The 27628-nt window shown below is 39.0% G+C and overlaps 1 protein-coding gene across 3 annotated transcripts; it reads left to right on the forward strand.

Annotated features, from left to right (window-relative positions):
• The first annotated feature begins 221 nt into the window (after positions 1-221).
• On the forward strand, positions 222-26685 carry LOC106895681 (ubiquitin carboxyl-terminal hydrolase 12-like). Of its 3 annotated transcripts, none has more exons than XM_014955261.1 (9): positions 222-465; positions 8888-8968; positions 12836-12909; positions 13864-14090; positions 15310-15386; positions 16311-16394; positions 17098-17295; positions 19134-19212; positions 24272-26685. In XM_014955261.1, the coding sequence occupies exons 2-9, from the start codon at positions 8943-8945 to the stop codon at positions 24371-24373; spliced, it is 867 nt and encodes a 288-aa protein (XP_014810747.1). In that variant the 5' UTR covers positions 222-465; positions 8888-8942; the 3' UTR covers positions 24374-26685. The 3 variants fall into 3 exon arrangements, with proteins under 3 accessions (XP_014810747.1, XP_014810744.1, XP_014810746.1); XM_014955258.1 differs by lacking the exon at positions 222-465 and adding an exon at positions 3954-4094 and having other exon boundaries at positions 12696-12909; XM_014955260.1 differs by lacking the exon at positions 222-465 and adding an exon at positions 3955-4094.
• The last annotated feature ends 943 nt before the right edge of the window (positions 26686-27628 follow it).

Consider the following 27628-nt stretch of genomic DNA (forward strand, 5'->3'; position numbering starts at 1 on the left):
AGCAGAGTCCTGTTCCCAGCACTGCTCTGCTGCTTGCTTGACTCGTTAAGCTGAAGGAAAAATAATATTCATCTTTGCACCCAGCTTGAGAATAACCTGCTTTTTTTTAGGGAAAAAAACACCACCCTGTGTGACAGAGCTGACAGCCAGCTCAGGTGCAGAGCACACAGGTCTCCTTTGAATGATTTTTTTTTTCTTTTTTTTTTTTTTTTTTAGGGTTTTACAGGACTCCTGAACTACCACATGGAGGAGTTTTTCTGCTCTGCTGGTATCTGTTTTGATCCCAGATTGTCTCTAAATCTGAAGATTTCATGACTTCACTGTCCCTGGGAAAATGAGAGATCCTAACTGTGTTGTGCTGTGGAGTCCTGGGCAAACTGGGCAGTGCATATTTCATTAGTTGAGACTAGATATTAATTATACTGGAGGACCTCTCGTGCAGAGCTGTTACAGTTTAAAAATGAGGTATGAAAGCCTGGGAAAAGATGTTAAAATAGCAGAGTGTAGCTAGTTCAAGAAGTGCTCTGTGTTATTGGATCTTCATTGTTTTGTTCTTTAGTCAGGTTTTAGAGCGAATGCTTTTAATACATTGAATCCATCACTTAGTATCTTGTTCCTATTAAAAAAATTAATGGCTTCCAGTATTGGCTCATACAGATGTCAATTTGGGAGATTCCTAGACTTGTTGCCAAAATAAAGGGCTGCTGTAGATTATTGTTTTGTTTCTTATGTCATATTTTATATTTTCAGCTCCTTTCCTAATGATTTATCCACTTAAGCTCTCGTGTTGGGAATATATACATGTTCAGATCCACCGGTGGCCCCTCTGTCTGACTTTTCCTGGTGTCTCTGTGCCTATTTAACCCGTTCCTGTGTAATGCCTGAAGTTACAACCCGTTCATAAACCTGTGCTGTTATGTTTTGCCTTCCATCAGCACCCACTTCCTCGCTTTTTACAGTATTGTTCCTCCACTGTTTGATGTGTGAAAGCCATGATAAAATCCTATCACCAGCTCACAAAAGAACAATACTGGTAAGCTCTGGGCCTGTAGATCTGTTTGTGTTTGTTCTTTTAGAGGGCCAAAAAGCTGTAAAATATCTGAGCGCTGTACTAGCCAGACATCTACTCCTATCTGTGTTACTAGGGCATTGGAGAGAAACCCAAGGTCAGGAGAAATCTTGCGGAGCTTTTCCAGATGGATGAACGTTTTGGTAAACTGGGAGGCAGTGGCTGAGAAGGGGGAAGTAGGTTGCTCACAGTGCCACATTGCGAAGGACTCTAAGCAGTACTAATTTTAAAGAGCATAAAATTACAGAATTTCACAAGCGTGTATGACTTGCTCTGCCCTCGGAAGCGCAGCCCAGATCCTGTGGACCTGGCAAGACCAGCTCCTAATTGAATAAACATTTACGTGAAACAGTTTACAAAGCCTTCTATATTAATTTATTTAAAAACACTCTCGTTAAGACTTCAGGTTTTAAACGCATTGTAGCAGTAAACTTATTGGGAAATACAGCCTTTTCTAATTTCACTGTGGTCCCCGTGACACTGGCTGTAGCCTGAGTGCTCTGTGTGAAGAGTGGGCAGAGCCAGCGCTTTCCTGCCTGCCCTGAAAGGTTGTGCAGATTAAGAAGATTCCATAGTATTTGGAAGCCTTGGAAAGTCTGTGACACTGTTACACCTGCTCCTTTCAAGATTATCAGTTTGTTTTGCCCGCGTAAGCATGCCAAGTGCTGGAATCCAAGGTTCAATTTACCATAATTTGTTAATGCCTGGAACGGCAGCTTTCCGGGATGCGTGAAAAGGGATCATTTCAAACCCCAGATGACAGTGAGTGATAGCTGAGCTGACAGCTCTTTTTATCTGACTTCAGTGCTACACAACCAAGGAGTTCTAAAAGACGTGGAAACAATATCTAATTCTGTGTTTAGAAAATCATGGCTGTGTGTTCTATAAACTGTTCCAGGAATCCAGCACCAGCTCTGCTCCTGTCTGCGCTCCCCCACATGGTAATTTTAATAGTCCTGAAGCCTGAATTATCATGGCTAATACAGCAAAGTAAGTGCAGGCAGCCTTTATAAAATGCATCATCTCAATCAGATTTCTTTCCTGAAAGCTTTTAGTTTGCTCTGGTTTGGCCTACTTGGGTTTTTTCCCCCCTTTTATTTTGATTTTGGTTTATTTGTTCACTCTTTACACAATGTATTTAACCAGCTTTTCTAATCTTGAGAGCTGCCCGATGGTGTCCCTTGGAGCCTTTCTGCCCAACTTGAAAGCTGCGTCCCAGTTTTTTTCAAATGCTAAATCTTATCCAACCCTAATTCGTTAAAAAGAGTCAAATGAGTAATTAGAGACTTCAGCAAGACTTATGGGCCGTGTATGTTCTCTTAAATATCTGGTCCTTTTTTTTTGCCTTTCTTGAAGGGAGATATTTTTTGCGGGCAGGTGCGTGCTGTGCTCTCAGTGGGAATAAACTGGTTCCAGTCCAAAAGCTGAGTTAGTGTGGGATGGAGCCCAAGGCAGTATATCACAGGGGATTTTTATGTCAACAGGCTGTTACACCAACCACATTGCACAGCTCCTGAGCGTGCCTGCAGCCCGAATGAAAGTTCAGAGATAGCCCATGTTCCACTGCTTTAATGGCTCCATTTCAACTGAATGATACTAATTGCAAATTTATTGTTGAAGAAAGGCTGTATCTTCGGATTTCCATGGACTGTTTGCAGAGTGTTTTAAGTTAACTGATGGTCTCTAGCTCGTTAAAAGTAATCTGCTGATGAGATTAGTCTTGTATTTTAGATAAGGCTAAAGCAGCTGACATATAGATGCATAGGAAGCTACAGTTTAAACATTATATGAAGTACAGATAGGAGTTTTTCTGGAACTTTGGGAGCAGTAATACATATATATGCTGATTTTAAGAGTTGTCTTCTGAAAATCTCCTGCTGTCTACAAATGGAGCAGCTAAATCTGTGGAGCACCCCAAAATAAGCACAGCAGTGACATACTCAGACTTCTTGTAGATTTTGTCAGGATCATTAGTATTAAAAAAGTTGTTTCTGATTGTATTTTTTTGAAAAGATTAGAAGGGCTTCATGGTTCTAGTTACTTCCTTTTGTTGTATTTTAAGAAACTGCTTCATCCTTATTAGCATTTAAAAACCTCTAGCAGCGTTTATTTGACAAGTGTACTGTCTGTTTAGGTATGTAAATCTCTGTCTCCTTCTAAGAAACCAAACACATCTTTAGTATTTTATGTCATTATGTTGAGCTAGTAATGAATGGTTAGAAATCCATTGACAATCTGCTGTTGCGTGGATTTTCCTGGTGAATTTCAAAAACACTGTATAATTGGAGCACATCAGAAATGCCGGTTGCAGTGTAGCCACCTTTAATCACTATTTTAATGTTGGGTTGTGTTTTTTTTTTTGGATCTTCACTTACTATCCCTCTTTTTTCACCGTAGTTTCTTCTTATTTTCTTACTGTACTTCTTTCTCTCTTCCAGCCTATCCCATAAAAGAGAGAGGGAGTTGGGGGGGTTCAGCCTGGAGAAGAGAAGGCTCCGGGGAGACCTTCGAGCCCCTGCCTGTCCCTAAAGGGGCTCCAGGAGAGATGGGGAGGGACTCTGGATCAGGGAGGGGAGCCACAGGAGGAGGGGGAACAGTTTTAAACTGAAAGAGGGGAAATTTAGATAAGATACTGGGGAAGAATTCTTTGGTGTGAGGGTGGTGAGAGCCTGGCCCAGGTTGCCCAGAGAAGCTGTGGCTGCCCCATCCCTGGAGGGGTTCAAGGGCAGGTTGGAGGGGGCTTGGAGCAACCTGGTCTGGTAGGAAGTGTCCCTGCCCAGGGCAGGGGGTGGCACTGGATGATCTTTAAGGTCCCTTCCAACCCAACCCATTCTGTGATTTTATAGGTGTCACACCTCCATGTCTCCAGTTTAGAACATACACCCAGCTGCTTCTATCGGGTGGATTGTGCTGACGTGGGACGCTGTACCCTTCACTGGTGTGAAACCAGCACCCTCCAAAACGTGCAGCCTGAGCCCTCCTCGTGTGCCAGCTTCATCCTTGGCAGAATTGCAGTTTAGCAATGGTAAATGCCATAAACTTCTCTGCTTCCCCTCACTGAATCTCAAGGCTGTTATCAAAAGGACACTGGGATCTTCCCACTCGTAACCCTTTCCCATCGTCTGCTTTGTGAGGTTTTTTTTTCCCCCCTCTTTTTATAGCTTCATTGCCTCTCTCCGCTCACTGTTTGCTCGAGCTGCAGTACAGCATTGACCTGATTATTTTTGACAAGAGCCCTGAATAACAGCAAGGATACTGACCCGATGTTGGGCTAATTTGGATCCTATTTTACTGCAGCTAGAGCAGCAGCTGCTTCGTGCTCAGAAGACCTTGCTTATCAAGATAGGAGGACATTGCTTTTAGAACCATTTCCACGTCTGCAAAGTTACCTCCAGAGTAGTAAAAAGGAGATATTTATAAATGGAAGTGTGAATTCCTTCCAAGTGTGAAAGATAAAAAAAAATCTGACTGGTATAGCTGGTTAATCTGAAATGATAGTCCACTTATTCTCAGGCAGGTTTTGCAGAGGACCAGGATTTCACTGAAACTTGGTAAAATTCATTGTAGTAAATAAGGGGAAAAGTTGTATCTGGAAGCAAGACCGGTGGGGATGGTGGATGTGTGGATTTCTGTCAGGAGTCGACCATAGTTCGTGTTCTGAGCTCTGTAGTTGTCATTAATCATTCCCAGCTGTTCTTCTGTTCATCAGTAGCTGCAGAAGAACTCTTGGCCTTATTATAATTTCTGCTGTAAAGCTACTTATCACTTTCCTACTTTCTATACATAACTCTTCTTCATCTTCCAACAATTATTTCTTCTTATGAATCTTGTCCGATAAGTGAATGCCATCTATAAGCCATTTGTCTGTAAGAATAATTACAAATTCAAATAAGTTTAAGGGCACAGAAGTATTTAAGCCCCTGGAAAGTGTTGATACGTTTTCAGTTCCTGAAATCAATTAACTCTAGACCAGGGAAAATGCTCATTTTTTTTGCAGGAATCGTCACAAACTGTAGAGCGTGTGAGAGACCGTAATGCCTGAGCATTCTCCTTTCTTATCTCCTTTGGTGATGCGATGACTTGGCAGCATCATCTGGCTAAGAAATAGAAGTCATCTACTATTTTTTCCACTTGGGTGGTGTACTGAACTGGAAAGAAATCTTTAAGACTTCTCTGCTGAGCAAAAGGGACTCGCAGCTTACAAGTTGGGAGGCTTGATAGATCTCTGTTCTGGTTTTGATGGGGTTTTCAGTTAAAATTTCAGCTGTACTGGGGGATCACTTCAGTTGTCATGACTTGATCAGACACCTACCTCAGATAAAGGGTTCTGAAACTGGTCTTTTCATGTCCCTTTTTACATTACCCTTTTTGCCTTACCAAACTCAACAAATCTTGCCTTAGAAACCTTTTGGTGTTCTTTGCATAAATATTAGTTGTACTCAGTCCTATCTTCCCTTTATCTCATACATATCTAATGTTGGAGTCATGTCCTTCACTCAGATAGGATGAAAAATGGAGGAAAACTTGAATAGTAACAACTATCCGTGCTTTTGTTTGATACTTTAAAATCTAGTATATGGATTTTTTTTTAAACGGTATTCTTTGCCTTTTCTGATGGAAATCAGCAAGCACAAATGTTCATGGATAAGTCCCTTTTTTTAATTAGCTGATATGCATAAAGTAAAATTACTGCAGCTATAATATAAAATATTTTATTGTTGGTCTATTGGGGTCATCTTGGCCTTTGTAAAGGGTATCTGTTATTCTGAACTGCTAAAATGCTGATGGGTCAGATGGGCCAGGCAGCTTTCTGTTTTTTTTATTTGACTAATAATGCCAGACCTTTGGAAACCCTCTGAGCTGAGCTCGCTCTGGAGAGTCAAAGTCAGTTCTGCTCATGGGTGTGTGAACAGAATGGGGGATCTCTTGGAAAGTGCAACCAACCTCTGAGACAACATTTTAAGTCACAGTAATTTCTAGAAAATTCCAAACCCTGTTTAAAAGTTGCTGAAACTTTAGTTATCACCTCCTCCACCAATATAGAAGTGTTAAATTCACATCTCTCTGGGAGTCTAATTATATAAGTAAACCAGTATTAGCACTTTAGTTAAACTGGGGGATGTTTTCCTCCTCAGTTAATTATGTGTTGCCTGTATAAATTTCTGGTTTGTTCCTGGCTCACGGAGCTGTGCACAGAAAGTTTTATCATCTCTTGCTGAACTGGAGTAGCTGGGCAGTTCCTTAAAAGCATTTTCTTGCACCTCCTAGAAGTCTCAAGGATGTAATTCTGGCTTTTTTTATAAGATGCATTTATTTGTCTTATGCTAGCAATGAGAAGTCAATTCTAATCTCGTGCATTAAGTGTTATATTTAGCTGCATTTTATTTACATTATTCGCTTAGCTTTTATATGCCAAGCAAACTCAATTGGTATTTATTAGTGATTTTTTTTTTTCTTGTCATTTTTTATTGCCCCCACAATGGGGGCAATAAAACTCATATTGATTTTCTTATGGTTTTAGATGTGTAAAGTATGGTAAAGATGCAGAATAGTTTTTGAGGCACCCCAGAAGAGATGCATCTCCCATGATTCCCCAAATAATCAAGTATAAATATTTATACTTTGGACACTTGCCACTTTGGTTAGATTATATTTCTAGATGAGAAATGTGACTTATGTTTCCAAAATGATGAAGCATGTATAGTTTCTTATGAGCAAATATTGATGTGATTGAGGCAGGAATATTTATCCAGATGGAAAAATCTTTTATTGGGGGTGAGGAAATGTGTATAGCACTTATCAGTCTGAAAACAAATTGCTTATTGGGCTTCACTACAGCAAGACATGGCTCACACAACACTCGATTTGGTCTCCAGTTGGTTAATTTGCTATTAGCAAATGTAGTTGCAGAGATCACAGATTGTGAGTAGCTGAACTTTGACTCCAGTTACGCAGCGTCACTCACAGACGAGACGTGTATTTCCATCCTGAACACAACCAAGGCCCATTTGGGCTGCCACCATAAAGGGCTTTTTTTCCCCTACTTACCTACTTGTTGCCTTGTGTGGGGTAGTTGATATTGACATTGACTCCCGTGATAAAGCAAAGTTTGCATCTTCAGAACTATTCATGACTGGTTTGTGGCTTTGATTCCTCCCACAATTACTTGGAGTCCTGGTTTGCTTTTCATGGTTTTGTTGTGCTCATTTCAAATGCTCTCTGACAACAAACTTCAGAAACGTTGCAACTAAATGTTAGGTTAATTAACCTTCTCTGGCTGATTGACTAACTAGCATTCAACTTATTAAGGAAACCTTAATTTTTAATGTACCTCTGTGGTTAATTTACCCAAATTTACAAAATTTGGCCAGTAGATATAGGGAAGCACTGGAAATAAAGGCGCATTAGCTGTTAGATTAAATAGGTAGGTACATGTGGAATATGGGATGGTGGGTAGACACAGAATATGGGATGGTGGTTTAGTTGAATTGCAACACTGGTTTATGGTAGGTTATTAAATTCTTTGTAGCATACTTTTGTTAAAAATTACAATTCTTACGCTTTTATTTCTTTGTTCAGATATTTATTCCACATGTTGCTTTCCAGTCTGAAGTATTGGGGTTGCCTAGTTGCACCAGTTCTGGAAGTTGTGGTACCAGTTTCTCAATACAGTGTTGGAGATGGTGGAGGAGGCGAGAAGCCAGTTCAGAGAAATTTAAACCAAACTTGACACACTTGCAGATTTTCCGCATATCCCTTCCTAAATCTTGAAACATGCACAGTGTAAGAGTAAAGAAACCTCATTTAGCAGTCAGGTCTGATGGCAAGACTGAAAATTTGTCAAAACCAGCATCACCTGTTCTTGTGCAGTCTTGGATTAAAAAGGGAAAAGATGGAAAGAGATGCATAAGCCACTTTGAAGTAGACAAATGAAAATGTTGGTATGCTTTAGTTCTTGTTCTGTGTGACAATTAAGACCGTCTGATGTGTAGTGGTATTTTTCAGTCCTATCTAATGAGTTCTATCCTCATTATGTTGCTGGAGACTCAAGGATGTATCAAAATGCACTGTGAGCTTAATACGTCGTCCTTAAATTAAGGGTAACAAAGCAAAGGCACTTGTAGGTGATCTGAGTTTGGGGAACATCTGATAAACTTCTTTCCATTCTTTTTGGTTTTTGTAATGGTGCTTCGCTTGGCCATAGCACTTTCCAGGAATAAAGTTAGAAAATTATTGTATTTCTAATATAAAGTGTCAGTGAAGGCAAAGTTTTTTCAAGGATTCTTTATATGAGAGGCAAATAGTAATCAGCCCTATCAAACCTTTGTGCAGTCCACATCACAAAAAGATGTTTTTTCTTTCATGGACTTTGTACCATATTGGTTTTGACCCCCAGGTTTAGAAGTTCTCTCTGTGTTTCTTTATTTTTTACAATTCATTCTTGGCTAAATTAAAATTGGTGTTTCTACGTCACTGTGACCAACCTGAAGTCTTAGGTGAGAACAAATGTCTCGTTGTTAACTTTCAAATAAATTCAAATGTAACCCCCCTCCCCTTTTGCTAGATAACTCTAATTCCAGCTGATGAAGTTGAGTTTTTAAGTGAAACCATGGTGGCTTTTATAATAATGAAACATCTATTGATTGTATTTTGAGGAACATTGGAAACATGAGGTGCTAATTCTCAATGGAAGCAATTTATTTTCTTAGCTTCTTCGTTTTTATAGGAGTGGTATGAACTCTGTTGGATTTTTTTGTTTGTTTGTTTTTGGGAAGTTGGGGTTTTTTTCTCTAACATAAACATACTGTTTCTTTACAGGGCGCCAATGCCTCTGCTTTGGAGAAAGAGATTGGTCCTGAACAGTTCCCTGTGAATGAGCATTATTTTGGCTTGGTCAATGTAAGTGAATTTTCTGTGGTTGAAATGCTATTTTTTTCAATTCATATCCTAATTTTGAATTTAACAGAATTCTCTGTTAGAACTTTATCTATGAGCACTTGTAACTTAAAGCAGGACTCTGCATAGACACCGTGTCCTGCAATATGGTGCTGTGCCTTGTTCTTAACCAAGATGCAAATTTCATCTTAAACACAGAAAAATAAGTCTATTTATTATAAAGTCTTTGAGAGAAACCTTCCTGCTCAGGTGGGTTTCTAATTATGAGATTTCAATATTGAGCTGGAAGGGACATTAATAAAGTGTGTACATTGTTCATATGCTCTTTTAGAGAAGAGAAATGTGAGGTTTTCCAATGAAAATGAGTGATTTTTCTAAAAGCATATTACTTGTGGGATTAGTGGAAGTTCTTGTATGCGAGGACATAGAATGACACTCACTTGGTTGATTATTTTCTTACATGTGACAGATATCTGTCTTCTGCACACCAAATAAGGTTAATATAGCTACTAATGTGTTATTTGTTGCAGCTCGTTACAAACCCATTTAATCAACTTCTGTGTGGGTTTCTAGCAGTTTGTGTTCTCAGACAGCAAACTATCTAAACATGTTGAGTTATATTCCTTAAGTGTGGTGTTAATGAGCATTCCAAAGCTGCTGAGGTTTGCACCATAATGAGAAAAATGGAAGGCATCTCCAATTGTAACATAAATAGCCGAGCGATGAATAGTGTGAAGAGGAAAAATAGCATTCTAAAAATAACTGGAATTATTATAACCACATCTATTCTCTGTTTTGAAGGACAAAATATGACTAATACTGTTGTGCTTTATTCCTTGCAACCAATTTCTTTAGGGTGATCGTTGTCACGCTGTTGTTCTGCAGAGCTTTTTCCAAAGTTATTTCTAGTTCTTTCATGATTTGAAATTAATCGGAGCGCTTTAAAGAGGGCAGTTATATGACTTAGGCATCAATAGTAGTAAACGTGTGGTTGCCCTGCAAATAGAATCAGGTGTTGAACCTGTGGACCATAAAGGCTTTAATAGTTTTAAATAGCTATTTTCTCTTTGGATCAGTGAGCTGAATGGTTTGGCTGCAGTCAAACCATTGCTAAAGCCACCGCAGAGAACATGGGAGAAGGGTCTGACTGTTCCTTCTGTAAAATAGATCATGTGTAATGTTGAACTGAAGTGTTAGTGGGTGGAACAATGTTTTCATTCTAGAATTACATCTTGGTTTCCATTTTAAAAAGCCTCTGTCTTAAAATAAGCCTTCAAACTTTATTTATACTTTGAAAGTGTAAAATTTTACAAATTCTTAGTTTGGTATTGTTGGCTCTAAATACAATCAGTTTTAAGCAAAAAAAAAACCCCTATGTTATTGTATCTTTTAAAAATATTTATAGATGACAAAAAGATTTTAAAACCTACGGGTTTGTACCTGTTTTTTTACCTTTGTGTTTTATGTCACATTAGACTTCATATAGTATTTGAGTATTTAACCCATGTGTGTAGCTCCAGGTTTGGAAATATTCACCACCCCAGTGAGAACTGCCTTGGCAGCCACTGCCTTGGCAGCCTGGTTTTGGGGGTTCTGTCAAAGACAAATGGTTAGAGCCCTCTTTCAGAAGAATTTCTAGCAAAGTTAAGGTCATGATTGGAGAGATCTGATTACTTTGTACTTCTAAATGCAAAGTGATTGTAGTTTCAAAGTGTGACACTGCTATGTAATATTGTTTATTTGTGGAGAACTGTCTCTACTACAGAGGTCAATAATTGAGCTATTCAGAAGTTTCCCAAGGCCCTGAATTGCTCAAAGTTGGAAGGATTTTGTTCTGATATGAAAAAAAGTCAGGATTGCTGAAATAAAAGGCATCACATGGTCGTTCTGTAGAGTACTTGCCATGCAGTAAAATAGCTAAAATGCTAACACGCAAGATACTGATTTCAGGAATAAAAATTCTTCTCCATTACTTTATGTAAAGGTGGTAGCAGGCAAGGGGAGTTGAAATACTATTTAGAAGGACATTTTTAAAACCTAAAACATGGCATGAAGTGAACTTTTCACCATATCACTTTGACTACTGCAAAGCGTCTTGCATCGTACTGGCAGGAATTTTTAAAGCTATTTGGATGGAATTTTAATTCTTTAACTCCTTTAACTCTGTGTTGGTTGTAATAATTTCTCTGTGGGTAGCATCAAAGCAGGATGTGCACAACCACTTGTCTTCATGCTTTTTGATGCGATTTCTCCATGAATACAGTCTTAACATCTCATTAACTACTTGCTTTGTAATTTTTTTTTTTGACATAAGATGCACCATGACCTTCTATTTCATTTAAGATGGCCAATTTCTAGTTTTTTCTGTCTCTTTAATTTTCTGAAATTATTAAAGACAACTATATTAGATGCCTTATCTGAAAACAATGATATTTAATTAGACCTTTGGTAGTTCTCTTGCCTGTTTTGTCTTGTATGCAAATTTAGTTAGTGATGCTTATTTGTTTTCTTAGGTCACTAACAAGCCTATGGGTTAGGTTCTATCTTAATTCACATGTTTGTTGATCTTGCATATTTGTTTTCCTCATGTCAATAAATTTTAACTGTTGTTCTGTATTGTTTGCATATGGTATAAACTAATGTTAATGTAACTATGATGCTGTAACCTTTTTAGCTGTGTGAATGAAATTGTTAAATTTTCTGTTTCCATCAGCAAACTGACTTGAAATCATTCTGCTATGGTAATCACACCAAATTTTGTTGAACAGTAGTGGTCATATTCTCTGAATACCACTTAACAAACTGTGTTCTGTAGTCAGATTCGTATGCTTCTTTTGTTTATTTAAAATATTTTGCTCTCAGTACCCTTGAGATGCAGAGCCTTCCTGCCAGAATATCCGGGGACTGGCAAACCCAGATTTTCTTTCATTTCTTTGAAGCAACGACATTGTACAATACGGTTGCACAATAAATTGCAAAGAAACAGCTTGAGAAAAGATGGGGTATTTCTCGTGGATGGCATGCTGATATCTGAGTGATTCTTCTTTTTAAGCCATGTGGGACACTGCCTCTGGAATTCGTTATCGCTGCCCTCCTTTCTCTAAAACGACACTGCCTTCAGATACGGCAGATGGAAACCAGCTGCTCTTTGGATTTGCCTGCATCATGTACTTCTCATAATATTTCGTTATGAGCAGGAACTATTTAACAGATACCTTGCTGACTGTCTCTAAAAAGTACTTTGTGTATCTGACACGGGCAAATCTAACATGAATTCATGCGTTGAGCTCTTGGTGCTGTACCAGCTGAGACGCGGGGGTGCTGATGGATGCTGTCTCTTCCTCTTCCTGTGTTCCTGGCCCTCTCTGTCACTGTATCCTTGGCCCCTCCACATCAGCAGGATCTCCCTTTCCAGGATTCGGAGAACACTGTGCCTCCAGAAGTTCAGATTTTGTGATGAGCCCTCAATTTGGGTTGGGTTTTTTGTGTCAATGGTTTCCTGCTTTTTTTGTGTGCCCTGTTGTCTTCTCTTGCCCTCTTCAGCTGGGATAAGACAAGGATGAGTCTTTTACACCGTGCCTACTAGTATTTCCCCAATAAATTAACTCTGACAGGCGACTTTTCCATTTTCAGTATGTGACATTCTTAATGAGCAACCTCTTTCTGTCATGCCTTTTTAACAGACCTAATATGAAAACGTTTTGTTTTCCTTTTGTTCTGTTTTAACCAGTTCGGCAATACCTGCTACTGCAACTCAGTCTTACAGGCACTTTATTTTTGTCGTCCATTTCGGGAAAAAGTTTTGGCGTACAAAGTGCAGCCTCGAAAGAAGGAAAGCCTCCTGACATGCCTCTCTGATCTCTTCAACAGTATTGCTACGCAAAAGAAGAAGGTGGGAGTCATCCCACCCAAGAAATTTATTTCCCGATTGAGGAAAGAAAATGGTAAATGAATAAAATGAAATTTTTATGCAGATTTGAGCATTGGGGATTTAAGCGTATAAAGCGTAAACACAAGTTCCTTTTTAAGTGAGTCCAAATTGTCAAGTTTTAACAGATTTCTGGAAGATTTTTTTGAGCTGCTGGTTGTGGTGTGAATTTCACCACCTCTAGCATAGGGAGAGATTGTATCAGAACTGTGCTGTGTCGTAAGGGGATTATCTAGATCTCTTTGCTTCTGGACTTGCTCAGACCAAGCACCGAGCACGTATACACCTCTTGTTATTTCCATTATTCCACTTTGGCATTGTGTTCTGTAGAGCTCTGCTGCAAGTTGGCACATTTTGGGTCATTGCTAGAAATTGTCGTGGGCTAAACAGACCTCAGAGTTGAACTCTCTAAGGAGACTTAACCACCCTTTGCCTGATTTCTTATATTTGTGGGAGGATAAATTCCATATGATGAGAACTAGTGGTTATTTCCCAGAGCTACTTTGTGAGGAGGAGTTCTGTATGTTGATTTATCATCTGTGCTTGAACTTGAAAAGATAGCAAACTTATAGTAGGGGTTTTTTTGCCCCTTGATGCTGGACTTAATGAACTAATGGCCAAAGGCAACACATCTGAATTTCTTTATTTCTCTCGCACCCTAAAGAAAAAAAACCACCCCTAAAAACCAATCATGGTTTTCTTCAGTTCCAAGAAATGCCCACACTGAGTTTCCTTTATGTTACTTTTCAGCTGTCTGTTCCTTGCAACCTGGGGAGTAAGTGAGGGTAATCTAACATCTGTTGAGAACAACAAAGTACAACTCTTCAAAGTCTCTTTAGCAGCGTAACCCACAACTGTATAATAGGGTAGAGAAGGGGGAAGGGCATGCACTGATTGCTAAAAGCATAGTAACTTGATATTCTGAAATATCTGTATTTTTTCATTCTCCTTGTGGTCTATTCTTTTCCAGAATTATTTGATAATTATATGCAGCAGGATGCACACGAATTCCTAAACTACCTACTTAACACTATTGCTGATTTACTACAAGAAGAGAAAAAACAGGAGAAACAGAATGGCAAACTCCAGAATGGCAGCATTGACAGCGAAGAAGGAGACAAGACTGATCTGACGTGGGTCCATGAAATCTTCCAAGGAACACTAACCAATGAAACCAGATGTCTTAACTGTGAGGCTGTACGTTTAAACCAAAACCAAACCTCTTAGATTTTTCACAGGTTCTGGATCATTTTCCCTAATACTGAGCGCACTTTTTCATTCATTAGGATAGATGAAATTGCACTCTCTCTGTTAAAATATGGAACATAGCCTATTTTATGACTGTATCACCTCTATGTTCAAACCAATACTCATTAAGGTATGTTTCTCAGAAAAAGCATAGTGTTTTTTCTGTTCCTCCTCCCTGTTTCCATCGAGGCAGTCTGCACCTGGCTGATAGAAGCTGCCTTTTTGTCTTCGTGTTATTTCCTGTGTCAGTGATTGATAGTTTATGTTGTGTTTCTACATGAGAGTTGCTCACTATTTATTTAACTCTGGGATTAACTGGATTTCTTGAATTGGAACTGTGTTCTTCTTGACTCTGGTCCATGGCCACTCTATTTGAGAGCAAAAGAAGTGCCACAAAGCCTAGAATGAGAAGAACCACAGCACCTTCAGACCAGGGATTTGTAGTGAGCTATGTGCTATGTTTGATTTAATATTTCTAAAAACAAAAGAAAGCCCAGATGGAGAGAGAAAAAACCAGAAGTGATTACAACTGAATGAGTGTTCTTGGCGTTTTAAATCTAAAATTATGGCTATGTGGTGAACAGAAGCTCGACAAATGACGTTAATAAGACTCTGTCTCAAGAATTTTGAAATTAAATGTGACTGTTCCACAAGCGGAAAGATGGTTTTCTTCACTGCTAACCCATTTAATTGAAAACCCATCTGCCTGTTTTCTGCATTTCCTATAAGTATTTACTGTGAAGCTCTGAGCTGCAGCAGGAAGCTGTATCAGCCTGCAAAGCAGAGTGGAATACAGCTAAAGCTTCTCCAGCTCGGAGACCTCCGAGTGGTTACAAGCTTGGTTTTGCCAGTGAAGGGAGCAGATGTGTCTGAAGGGGGAGAGATGTTTCGCAAGAAAGGTTTTTGAGGGGTTTTTTTGTGGTTTTTTTCCTGGGTTTTGTCGTTGGTTTTTTTTTTAGTATCCCTCTCTGGATTGTAACAACACATCCGATTATTTATTTCTTTTTAATTTACCTCAAGAAAGGGCTTTTGTGTGTGTATGTATGTTTATTTTTTTTATCGTGAAGCTCTCTATTTGCAACAAGGACCTTGCACCATTCCAGAAATGGTTAAAAGAAATCTGTCAGTTCTAAACTGTTATGAAATATTTCTTCTTATTTTTTTCAAGGTTAGTAGCAAAGATGAGGACTTTCTGGATCTATCGGTTGATGTGGAACAAAATACATCAATTACACACTGTCTAAGGTAAATGAAAATATTTGTGGATGGAAAAAATACCTGTCCTTGGTTAGAAGGAGAGAGCTTATTGCTCTGTTGTGCAACAGTTGTAGGCTTTGATTTATGGTAAAATATGTTGTGTTCAGAGTACTGTTCACTTTATTTTTATCATGGATTTTTGAAGCTGCTAATTTCTTAGTGGTTTTTAGTATTTAATGAGTACGGTGATTTCTTAGAGGTATGCAAGATTGATTTTTCACTTTCTTTTATGGGGATTTTCATTTGTTAGATTATATAGTCAGGTTTGACCAAAACTAAACATGATGTGTTTGGTTTCGTAATAAATTCTTGTTTATTTTAATATTGTTACTGCATTTCAGTTGTCTGGACCTGATGTTTGTGGTCATGCTGGTATTTTTTGCTGATAGAAGTTTGCTCTGTATATTCAACTGCTGGATTCAAGGCTTCTCAGCTGCTAGGATACTGCAAGCTGCATATACCATGTGGCTTTTTAATAGCTGATAATGGGTATCTAATTGCCAGGAGCTGAAAGATAATCCAGCCTTTGTCTAGTCAATGGCTAATGGCTGTAGGTCTTAACATTTAATGTCTGCCACCAAAGAAAACGCGGAGTGGCTACTTCTGGGGACAAACCATAATCACCTTATTGCTGTTTAGTACCTGTTGTGTTGGACTCCTGCCCAGAAAGTATGCAATTAATACCCGAGGGGGGAATTTCCAGATTTTTCCAGCTGAATGTTGGCACTACATCCCAAGCCTGGGACAAATACACCTAAAATGTGTTTGGGAGGTACGAGCGATAGGAATAAGAGGAATTTCATCTTGTGTGTGTGCGTGCTTTGGGTTTTTTCAGCATTATTAGCAGTAACTTTTAACTGGATGATGTGACTGAATATCCCTGCTTATCTGACTTTTCTTTCATTTCCACAGAGGATTTAGTAACACTGAAACTCTATGCAGTGAATATAAATACTATTGTGAGCAGTGCCGCAGTAAACAGGAAGCACAGAAGAGGTAAGGTTCAAATAGTCAGGCTAATGTAAATGTCCTCTTAAAATGGGCAGCTGTTGGGGAAATACACTTTGTGGACTCAGTGAAAAGAAAACTTAAAAGACTGTTTAGGTTTGTGTTTGTGGGGAGGGGAGTAAGGAAGGAAAAATGGAGACCAAGTAACTTTGTGGCAACCTTATCAGAGAGAAATGAAGAGAGTAATTTTGTATTCTTCCCAGAAGAGCTTATATCTGGTGCTTCCCCAGAAGAGCTTATATCTGGTGCTTCCAGACATTCACATTTTCCCCAGTTAGCATTAATCAGCTTAAAGCCACTGAAAACCATCCCATCTGCTTTCACTCTGAGTACTATATACAAAAATCTTATTTCTCACCTCATACTTGGTTGCAGCCAGAGCAGCAAGACAGATTTATTCCATCTCTTCCTTTCCACTGATGTGATGAAAAATTAATGTTTTCATTACAGACAGTTGTCCTGCATTCAGATATCAATTGTTTAGGTAATTCTTCAGGATAAATATTGCAAATTCTCACTGGAATGAAAAAAGCAGCCTTTTGAATGTCTTCATCAACATTTTAGCTGCCTTTTAAGAAGCATCTTCATGTTGAAACTGTTCTTGAACCAAGCTTTGCTTTAGGTGATCTGCTAATACCTTGTTCTTTTTTTTTTTTTTTTTTTCTCTTTTTAACCTATTTTTATGGTTCAGAATGAGAGTGAAAAAGTTGCCCATGATTCTAGCTCTGCACTTAAAAAGGTTCAAATACATGGACCAGCTGCATCGATACACCAAACTCTCCTACCGGGTAGTCTTTCCCTTGGAGCTCCGGCTCTTTAACACTTCAGGAGATGCTACAAATCCTGACAGAATGTATGACCTTGTGGCTGTAGTTGTTCACTGTGGCAGGTATGTTGGGTTTGTGCTTTCCAGACCTTCAATTAAATGCCTTTCCTTGAAATTTTTCCTTGAAATTAATGTAAAATAAACTGACTATACGGAAGCGTGCTAGGCAGCTAAAGCTGGTTGTCCAAAAATATTTTGGGTTTTTTTTAAATTGTTTCAGTCTTATTTTACTACTTTTTTACTGTTTTAAATTTTGTTTTCTGAGTACACAGTCCAAGGTTTGCTCTTTTCTCAGCTTTCAAACATGGTGGCAATTCAGACAAGATGATTCTTTGAGCTGTAGCAAAGTAAAAAAAAAAAAAACAACAAAAAAAAAAACAAAAAAAAAACCAACAAAAAACCCCCACCTCCAACCCAGCTTTCCAGGAAAGCTAAATGAAATAAAAACAAATCTTGGAAAAACACTTACTAAAATAGAATTAAGTTACAGGTCTCATGTTGCTACTTGCTAAACCATAGAAGGTTTTTTAGAAGCTGGTGCCACCATGTGGAACAAACTCTGTACTGCTGGGTTTTAAAAATATCCTTATTAAATTATATCTCTATTAAATGCTTTTTGTTGTTGTAGTTACTGTAATTATGTTTTTAAAAGCAAAGAAGAAAAACATTTCAGCACTTTTAGGAAAAAAGCAGTCATGGAAGGCAAAAAAAAATATAAGTGCCTTCTGGAAGTGTGAGCATTTTCGTCTATAGAATTCTAATTGGCTATACCTGTAATGACACTTTCATATTTTAACAATGGTAATTAATAATTCAAATGTATAAATGGCTTTGCTTTTTCTTCTCAATCCCATTGTCTTATACAGGGCTTTCAGGAGTCCTGTGACTCTTCTGGTTCCAGTTCTTACTGGGAACTTACCAAAGACTTAAACTATATTTACTAAATATTTGAGTTCTCAGAACTTGTTTTAAATATTTTGCCCTTACAGTTTGACTTTTCATGTAGTCTCTCTAAACAAACAAGTTTCATTCCATGACAAGTTATGTGTTGAAGTATGTCAATAATAATTCTGGAAGGGCTAGAGAAGTACTTTCTTTTGCCTGAAGCTGATATGAATGTAGGTTGTTTTAAACCTTTATGTAGATGCTAAGTTAAAAGTAAAACCGGGGCGGAAAATACTATTTTTTCACTGTATCTCTGGACTGTTCTCTCCGAATTTGAGGTTAGTAGATTGATAGCTCTTAGTTTTCCATCCATATAGTTTATTATCCCAAACTGCCACCTTTTCAGGGCAGTCTGCCCACCTTTACTCTGCAGGTCCATCTCACTTTGAATTACCTCATTTTATCATCCCTTCAAGGTAAACATTCCCGATAGATGCAATAGAACCGGACTGGAAAAGTGGGAACAGCACTTGCAGAAAACCTGTCTGCAGTCAGCCATGGCCTAAACCACACTAAGAATTAAAAAAAAAATCTTCTGTGCAAATAAAGTATTTCAGACAGTTATTAGAATTTTTGAATGGTGATCAAAATACTCAGCAGTGATGAATGAAACACAACCGTGATTGAAATAACTGGCTTTTAATTTTGTTTTTTGATAGACATGAATGACTATCTGAAATATTTATGAAATTGTGTATTTTGATTATAGTGTATTTGCAAATAGCAAAGACAGAAATTTTAATTCAAGCAATTTGGGAAAGTCTAAGAACCTCAACAATGTTATGAGTAGTATTAGGCCACATTAAGAGCTGGGAAATCAAACTCTGCTGGTAACAGCTATAACTGTGTGGGAGAGCAGTGGTCCTGCCTTTGTAGGCACAAGAGTAATGAGTCTTCATTAAAATAATTAAATTCATTAAAATAATTTAAAAATAATTCTTTTTTTTTCCTCTCAGTGGTCCAAATCGCGGACATTATATCACCATTGTGAAGAGCCATGGCTTTTGGTTGCTGTTTGATGATGACATTGTAGAGGTAGGTCTGCTTTGACGTGGTGAAAACAAGAGTAGATGGCATTGCTCTCCAGCTCTGGTTCTGTGTCTGGGATTAGCTTTTGTGCCCATGAAAGTATTTCAGGAAAACGTAAGCACAGAATAATTCTGGATGTTTCAAAAGTAAAACATCAACATTTTTGTGCATTTTGGTTATAGAAGTGTTGTGGAGAAGGGCAAACCAGCAGGAGGGCTGGATTGACACCTTAGGCATGGGCTGGTGTGGGCCCTGTTCAGGCTGAAATACCACAAATTTGTCATTCAAGATCTGAAATGCTCTTATTCCAGCCCACCTTTTGGGCTCTTTTTTGTTCCTAACTCGCTTTGTGCTAGTTGCGTTTCATTGCTGCATTTAAGAACTTCTGACCCTTTTTTTGTAGGCAGTTTTCCCCAACAAATTGAAGTGTAGAAAAACTGTAAAAAAGAAGATTTGGGAGACAGCAGAAAGGTCCTGAGGGCACACTGAGATGTTTGGGCTATCGGTGATAATGTTTAAACAGGCTGCTCAAGAAAATTTTCCCTTAAATTTTCTATTAATGTATCTGTTAGACTGATATCCAGAATATTTATATATTTCACATCATTATTAAGCAAATATCAAACAGTAGAACAAATACCACGGCAGACCTGCTTTTTGTAAAGATGAAATTGTACTGTTTGCCTCTGAGATCTCATGGTCGAGGTTAAGGCCTGATGCTAAGTGTCTAAATAGGTACAGCAAGATCCTTGCTGGTGTTGAAATAAAGAAGATGTACTACGTTCTCTGATTTTATTTTATTTTTTGAATCTTTGCTTAGCTTTGAGCATCAGGGGTGACTTCCCCTTGATTGAGACAGGCAACTGTTCATAGTCGTACGGACTTTCTCCCATTATTGTATTTTGAGGGTTATTTTCTTCTTGTTTCTTTCATGGCTGAGGTATGTAATTGTGTCAGCTACTTTTGGAAATAGTGTTCACTTCAAGATTTTTAAATGCAAGTATTCACTGTCTTTTCCATCCAAGAGAGAAACTTCACATTTTTGAAAGTAGACGTAAATTAACCATCTTGTTCTTTGCTTGTTTTCTATAAGACACTTCTATGGCGTATCTTAGCTTTTATGTCAAAACAGAGTTTGGTTTTATCTGCAAACACTGTTGGTACTTCTATAGTGCCAAAGATTTTGAATAGGCACTATCTGTTACTGGACAACAAATTCAAGGAGCTAGAATGTAGTTCCTCTCTCCTGGAGGCGTGCTTTTTTCTTTCCTTTAAGTTGCTTTTCAACTTTAATAATGGCTTTCTTAACTTTAATCATGGCTTTCTTTTCTTTAAGTTCATCTTCTTTTACAGAGTTTATCTAAAATGCTGTAAAAATAAAGGCTCTTTGATCTAAAATTTCTACTTTTGGTGTTTTCCATGGCTCTTTGATTGCTGTCTTGATTCCAAGCGCTATAACCCTGTCCTGTAGCACTACCTCTGCCCCAGCTGCAAACCTGGAAGTTTAAGATTCCTTTTCCTGCTAGAAGATTCTCCCTGGCTGATGTTGGCATGTGGTGGTTGTTTTCTGGGAAATTTAGGCTTTGTTTTTCCTGCTGCTGGAGGGCATGAAAAATTGAGTCATTTGAAATCATTAGCCCTTTCTGATGACCAGTTGCTCCTTGACCTGACTCTGATTGGACTCCATGATCTGAAAGGTCCCTTCCAACCTAGAGACTTGTATGAAGGGTGTAGCGTAAGGATTCGTCTCGGGGTTGTCCCAGAGGATCTCCTCACTGAGTATCTGGTGTAGCTGCTTTGAAGTGTGTGATGAACACCAAGCTCACATCTCACCTCCCTCTGTCTAGGAGCCACCAACCTTTCTCTTTCCTCCACCTTGTAGAACTCACCTGAATTTCTGGCCGTTCAGTGGTTAAGGAGAACAGGGGAATGGAGGCTGCTCTTCCTCTCCTCATGCTGCTGGAAGAAGTAGCTGCAGTTTTACTCATCTGTTCTCTCTCTCCCCGCTTAGTCATCAGCTCTTGAGAATTAGTTCCTTACTAGTGCTGTAGGCTATTCACTGAAAAAATGAGGTAAAACCGCAACTGCTTTTGTCAGTTCCATCATTTAAATATCCGTTGAAATATTCCATTTAAATATCGACTCTGAACTTGACCGAGTACTATTTTCAAACTGCTTGGGGTTGGCCATAAGGTGACACCACAGGAAATACGTTGCTATGTATGATGTGACAGAGGTTGTCCTCAAAAATGGAGTGGCAAAAAACCCACAAAGCACCTAAAGGTGAATTCTGCGTAAGTTTCTGGGTTTAGGGCTGACCACAGGAGCCTTCTACTCTGCAGAGACCCTTAAGAACCTGAAAGCAGATTTTTTTTTTTTTTTTTTTTTTTTTTAAAGGCTTTGAATACAACATTCTAGGTGTGAACTGGCTACACAACAGAACAGCTATTAGTCAGCAGCCTTCAGAAGATGAGTCCAAAGCCCTTGTACCTTTATACAGATACTGCAACTGAAGCTTTACCCCCTTAAATACAGTTTAAAAGGCTTGTTGCATTTTTGGCAAGTGATGTGAATTAATAGCTCTGAGCTGTCAATAGGAAGTAGTTTATCCTTATTGCCCACTAAATGTCAGAAGTGGTGAAGTCATATTTATTTATCTATTTGGATTTGGTTGGAAGGCCAACTTTCAATTAAATTGAGGATAGATGGTAATCAAACATACTACAGCATATGTGAAAAATAACTGCATCAAATCCAGGAGGCAGATCAGTCCAAGTGGGATACTCTGCCAAGCAAAATTAATTGAGGAACCTGAGTAAATGATCTCTGGCTAATTTGACATGTTGTCATTAGAGCGGCTGAGTGATACATCGCAGTGACAATGTTTATCTGAAACAGAGAGGGAAAAGTGTCCATCCAAGGAGGTCCCCAAAATGAGAGAAGGGGAGGATGATTCTATGTCTCCTCTGAAATATTTGTTGAGAGGTTTGCAGCGTTCACTGGAATGCTGTGCAAGGAAGGATTTGGTTTGGGCAACCAGAATAGTTGTCCGGAAAGGAACAGATGATATTTAAGCTCAGTTAAGAGAAAAAAAAATCATCTTAATGCCAGGTGAGGCTGCAGAATCCTAAAAGTATTTGTGAAACCATCAATTGGTTGTTGCTCTAAAGCTGCAACTGGGTGAAGCCTTGCTGTCCCCAGTGTACGCGGTCAGCTAAGGGTGGGAAGAATAGAGTCTGTATAACCCTCCTCTAGTTCCACTGTGTTTTCTATGGATAGTGAAATTAAAAAAGGAAGTTTTGCCATGATAAAACTAAAAATATCTGTAGGATGAATTAATCTGTATCAAATGCTTGAGTTGCATTCAAAATGAGTAGTGGAAATAGACTTGATTGCATGGCAAGTTAGTTGGCACTTAAAATAAAACATGTTCGAGTTGTCTGCTAAAAATATTACAAGGCCTGAAGGATGTTCTTTTGCTGTTTTTCTGTTAAAATGTGTATCTAACAGTTTGTAGTAGACGTTATGCTAATAAATTGTGTGAAAATGCAAAAGCCCTCAGTATGGCATTTAAATTCTCTGAACTCCTTGAATGGAGAAGAAACACAAAACATCTCTTTGGGGGGTTTTTCCCCCCTATTTTTTTTTTTTTTAACGGTGTTTAAGGAAACTATTTAAGGGAGGGTTTCTGCAGCTCTGTCCTGCAGTTGGTGCATCTTCTGGAAACTTACTGTGTCTTTCTTTCCTGTGCTTTAAAAAGGCTGGGAAAAGGATGGCCTCAACGTGCAGGTTGTTTGGCAGCACCACTGAGAGAAGCCAAAGCCCTTGTGGTGGTGCTCACTCCTGTTCAGTGGGTGATGAACAGATGAACAGATGAACAGTAACGTGCTGCCAAATGGGGGCTGGGGCTGAAGAGGCTCCTTGATGGAGTCGTTTTCTTTTAAAATTCAAGCACAGGTTGGTCCCTGCTACTCCCTCTCACCACCAAAGCAGGAGTTCAACCCAGACCTTCTTGGATTCTGAACATTTCTTTGCTTCCTCACCTTTGTTCCTTGGGGAGTGAAAGGGAAGCTTTAGGCTCGTCTCCCTTCAGGTGCTTCAGCCTCTTGTCTCACTGGATCCAGAATCCTAAAGGTATTTTAAAATACTGAACCACAGTGGAGTTCTGAGCAGCACAGGTCATTGGGAGTATTTTATTTCAGTGTTTTAGTCTCTGCTCTTGCTCACCTCTGACTGCAGACTCCAATGCAGTAACGTGAAGCCCATCGTTCTCAAGATGGTAGAATTTGCATCTTTGAAAGCCCTTTAAAATGCCCTCCAGGCCTTGCTGGTTGGAGTGTGAAATCAAAAGCTGCTTTTCTGCACATAATTCACAACTTTAAATATAAACAGACCATTTAACGCTATTAATATGGCAAATAATTTATTTCTCTAAAAGCACAAACCCTGTGATAGTATTCCAGTAGGTGTTGTACCACCAAATCCTAAGGAAGGAAAGCTCTCATTAGACCAGAAGATCATAATCAGGTGAGATCCACAGATTTGGTGGTATAATTACCAGTAGCTCTTGCAGGACTTCTCTTCTTTAAAATCTGGAGTCTTTAGCTGAATGTTAAATCTGCTTAAGATGGTCCTTGTGTCCTCCCAGCTGTACTAACTTCTTTGCTGATCAGTAACTGCTTATTTTCAGTTACTTTACAAACCTATAGTCAGGAAAGGTAACACCAGTCTGAACGAGAAAGCAAATACTAAAAATGTCATGTACTCTTTTAAGGATACATTTTCATGGATCCCTTTTCTTATAGTCCATCTTAAGAGCGCACCACTTTTGAGAGGTTTGTTATTTCATCTTGATTTCTTTTTTTTTTTTCAATAGCGAATAGAGTATTAAGTGGAAAAATGTTTTGTTCTATTTGGTTGGATTCAATGATACTGAAATATGGGTGTATTAATACTGCACCTTCCAGCAGCACCTCCAAGAACTGAAAATAATGCTTTGTCTGGGAAAGGGGTTCTTAGGGTGGTGTTTTGACTGAGGCTAATTATAACTCTCATTAATTTTCAGAAAATTGATGCCCAGGCCATTGAAGAATTCTATGGGTTAACATCAGACATTTCCAAAAACTCAGAATCTGGATATATCCTCTTCTACCAGTCAAGAGACTAAGACGAAAGATACAAGTGTACAAATAAATGGAGAAAAAAGAAAAAAAAAGGGATCAAGATATGTCCAAATGGAACATATTTGTGAGAGCAGGAGCAGTTCCTCGTTGGTGCTGTAGGACCAGGACAGATCCAGCGGGGTGAATAAAGGGTTCTCCCTGCTGTTTGATGGAGGATTAGTGCTGACTGCCGTAACGAGAAGAGCTTTTGTTCCAGTTTTCTTTCTGGGCTTTTTTTTTACGTGCTATCTTCCAAAATCTGTGTTACCTCTACTTGAAACCTGGCTGCTTATTTGTTCATGAACTGAAGAAGAGATTTAAAAGTAGCATTTTAGAATTTTTACCATTTAATGTTGGCCTGAGGCTATACCTTGGTTTCTACCATCGTCGTTTTTCTGTATTTTAGCAGAATGATTTCAATATTCAGTGTCAGCTGAAGGCATATTTTAGGATATGAACAGCAGCTGGTTGCTGGATATTTTTGGTGACTCAGACTTGAGAAGCAGTACAAAGCTAAGACATATTGGAAATGTCAAGTCTGTAATTTTTGTAAAAAAAAAAAAAAAAAGAGACAAAAAACCCTCTCTGTGCAGCATTATAAATTTCCCCATTATGCATTATCTCGGGTTTAGATAACACTAACAGCACTGCTTCTTTTTGTATTTTTATTTTTACTGTTCTGTTTCTTCTTCCGAAGGTGTAGAACTTTATCCATTTTCAGCCTACTCTACTGTGTGCTTTTCTTTCGAAGCGGAAATTTGGACTCAGAGCCACGTTGCTGCAGATCTAAGGGGAGCAGACGAGCAGTTACCTTTGGAAGAATTTGTCTGGCAACCAGTTGCTGTAAGAAAGTTGGAAGTTGCAGCATTTCTTGGAGCTATTGCGTAAACCAAAAGTGCCCTCATTCTGAAACGGGATCTGTTCAACATTTCATTCGATGCGTCGCAAACCGATGCAGTGAATCTATGCTAATACACACAAACAGCACTAATTGGGAAGGGTTGACCAAGGGGAGCCTTATTTAACTCATCCAGTTGTTCTTAGGCTGCGAGATAATGAACGTGTGAGAAGGAAAACCAACCAACCAACCAACCCACCCAGGTGTTTCCTTTCTGAGTGTTCCTCGTCATCTGTTGGTAACGTTTGTGTTGATCTGGGAGTCCCTACCACGCCCCCAAAAATGCTTCTGATTGTTTTACCTCTATAGGCCTTGCTTCACAGGGGAAATCGTTAGTCTTTTGAAGACTGAAATTAAGTAATTATCTGTTATGTGTGTATATATTCTGATCTCAAGGATAACTGGGATGGAAAGACTTAAGGGAGTTTGTAAGGGATCTCAGAAAAATCTTGGGTCATTTTCTTTTTTGACAAGTCCTGTTGCCGTGCCAAAGCTTGTCGCAGCTGGCGCTAAACTACCAGTGGAAATGAGTATTTTCCTTCCTTCATCTTGTCGGGTAACACAAGAGCTGTCCTCTGTGTGGTTGTTCCCAGCGCAGCCCTTCATGGTATATACTGGTGATTGTTCTTCTTGAGGACATTTAACTTATGCAATTCTGTGGCTTGTACAGGATCTACAATATTTTACCAAAATATCGTCCTCAGGAAAACAGCATTTCACAGGTTCTTGTGGCTGTACGTCTCTGTTTTTTTCTTACCATGACCAGAAACGTAATGTTAGTAATTAACTCCTGTCTTCATCATGCAAATTAATCATTACTATTGTGTTCCAACTGGGTACAGGTTCCATTCTCCTGGCACATCTCCTCTTCCAGAAGAGAAAACACGGACGTTGGCTTTTTTTTAATTATTTTTTTATTATCCAGAGTACTGTCATTTTAAGAGACACATTCGATAACAGCAAAACGTTCTTGCCATCTTGTTCCTGTTGTGTGAAAATCCTTCCTGGCTTAAGAGTCTTCTCCCCTTGTTCACGCACAAGCTGTGAGTCCTCTCCTGGTGGCGCTACCAGAAGCCTGTCATCACTAAGTCTTGCAAAAAATGAAAAAAAAAAAAATAAAAATGGAAAAAAAGAGAGCACTGAGTTAAAAATAATCTAAACAGTAAATACAAAAATTAATGTAGTACACTAGACATGTATTTTGTATATCTGGTGAGACATTTTTACAAATAAAATACCTGACTGAGAGATAATATTGAAAGATATATACTATAGATTAAAAACTGCTAAAAAGTGCACTTTTGCTACAGATTTATAAGGAGACTAAAAGGAATTAAATTGGAAGAGAATGGTGTGATGTTACTTCTGTATAATAAATGACCCCAGCTGTCTCCAATAAAGGTCATGTATGATCAAACACACATGGCCCAAATGCTCTTCCTTCAATTCCGGTCGGAGGCAGAAATAAAAGTAGTTGGTTGTCGCTCGCTCTCCTTGGCTTCTCCCTCCCCGCTCCTGGCTGGGGGGTTGCAGCCACATAACCTGTTTAAACCAAGAGAAATGAATAATTCAGTGTGATAGATTATAAATGATGTGCTGGTAAACCAAGGAGAGGTTCCGCGGGGCCTTTTCCCCGACACCCGTCCCGCTGCTGCTGTTCCTTAATCTCTTCATCATCCTCTCCAGCTCCGCCCTTGCTTTTCCCTGTGGTTTCCTTTTGCCTTCTCCCTCTTTCTGCCCTTTCCTGTTGGTCTCTGTAGGAATTTGTTGCAAATTTTATCTGACTGATCTGGAACAGAGACATTTAAAAGCAAAAATAGTGCCATATGCTTGGAGCTTTTCAGGTTCATTGCGGGGCAGGTCTTGGTTTCTGCGTCGTTCGCTGGAGCTCACTTTTATAAGGGGATTAATTTGATCAGAGGCTGCTCCCGTGGGCAGGAATTCATGGGAGTAGGGAAATAAATGGGATTGGAAAATGACAGCCGCTCTGTAAAAAACACATTTTAAATCCAAAATACTGTCTGGTCCTTGTCCTGCTGGGTCATACATTAGCAATAAATATATGGAGCTAATTTTAACTGTAGTGAACGTGAGGTTCAGTCCCTTTAGAAAGAGCAATACCTGAAATTCATTTTGTTGAGAGCAAACCACCACAATCAGGATGTCTGAGAGCAATGTGGGCTTAGCTGTGGGTACCAGTAGGGCAGGATTGATACTGGGGTTTGGGGCCTGGTCTCCAGCTCTTCTCCAGACCCTGGTGTTGGAGTTGAGGGTCAAGTTCAGCCCTGTTTCACTTCAGCAGCTCCTGCAGTTTGGTTGTGGAGAGGTTTTGCCCTAAAGCCTTCAGAAACAGCGGGTTTTT

The sequence above is a fragment of the Calidris pugnax genome, unplaced genomic scaffold (assembly GCF_001431845.1).
Source record: "Calidris pugnax isolate Ruff unplaced genomic scaffold, ASM143184v1 scaffold38, whole genome shotgun sequence".
NCBI lineage: Eukaryota > Metazoa > Chordata > Aves > Charadriiformes > Scolopacidae > Calidris > Calidris pugnax.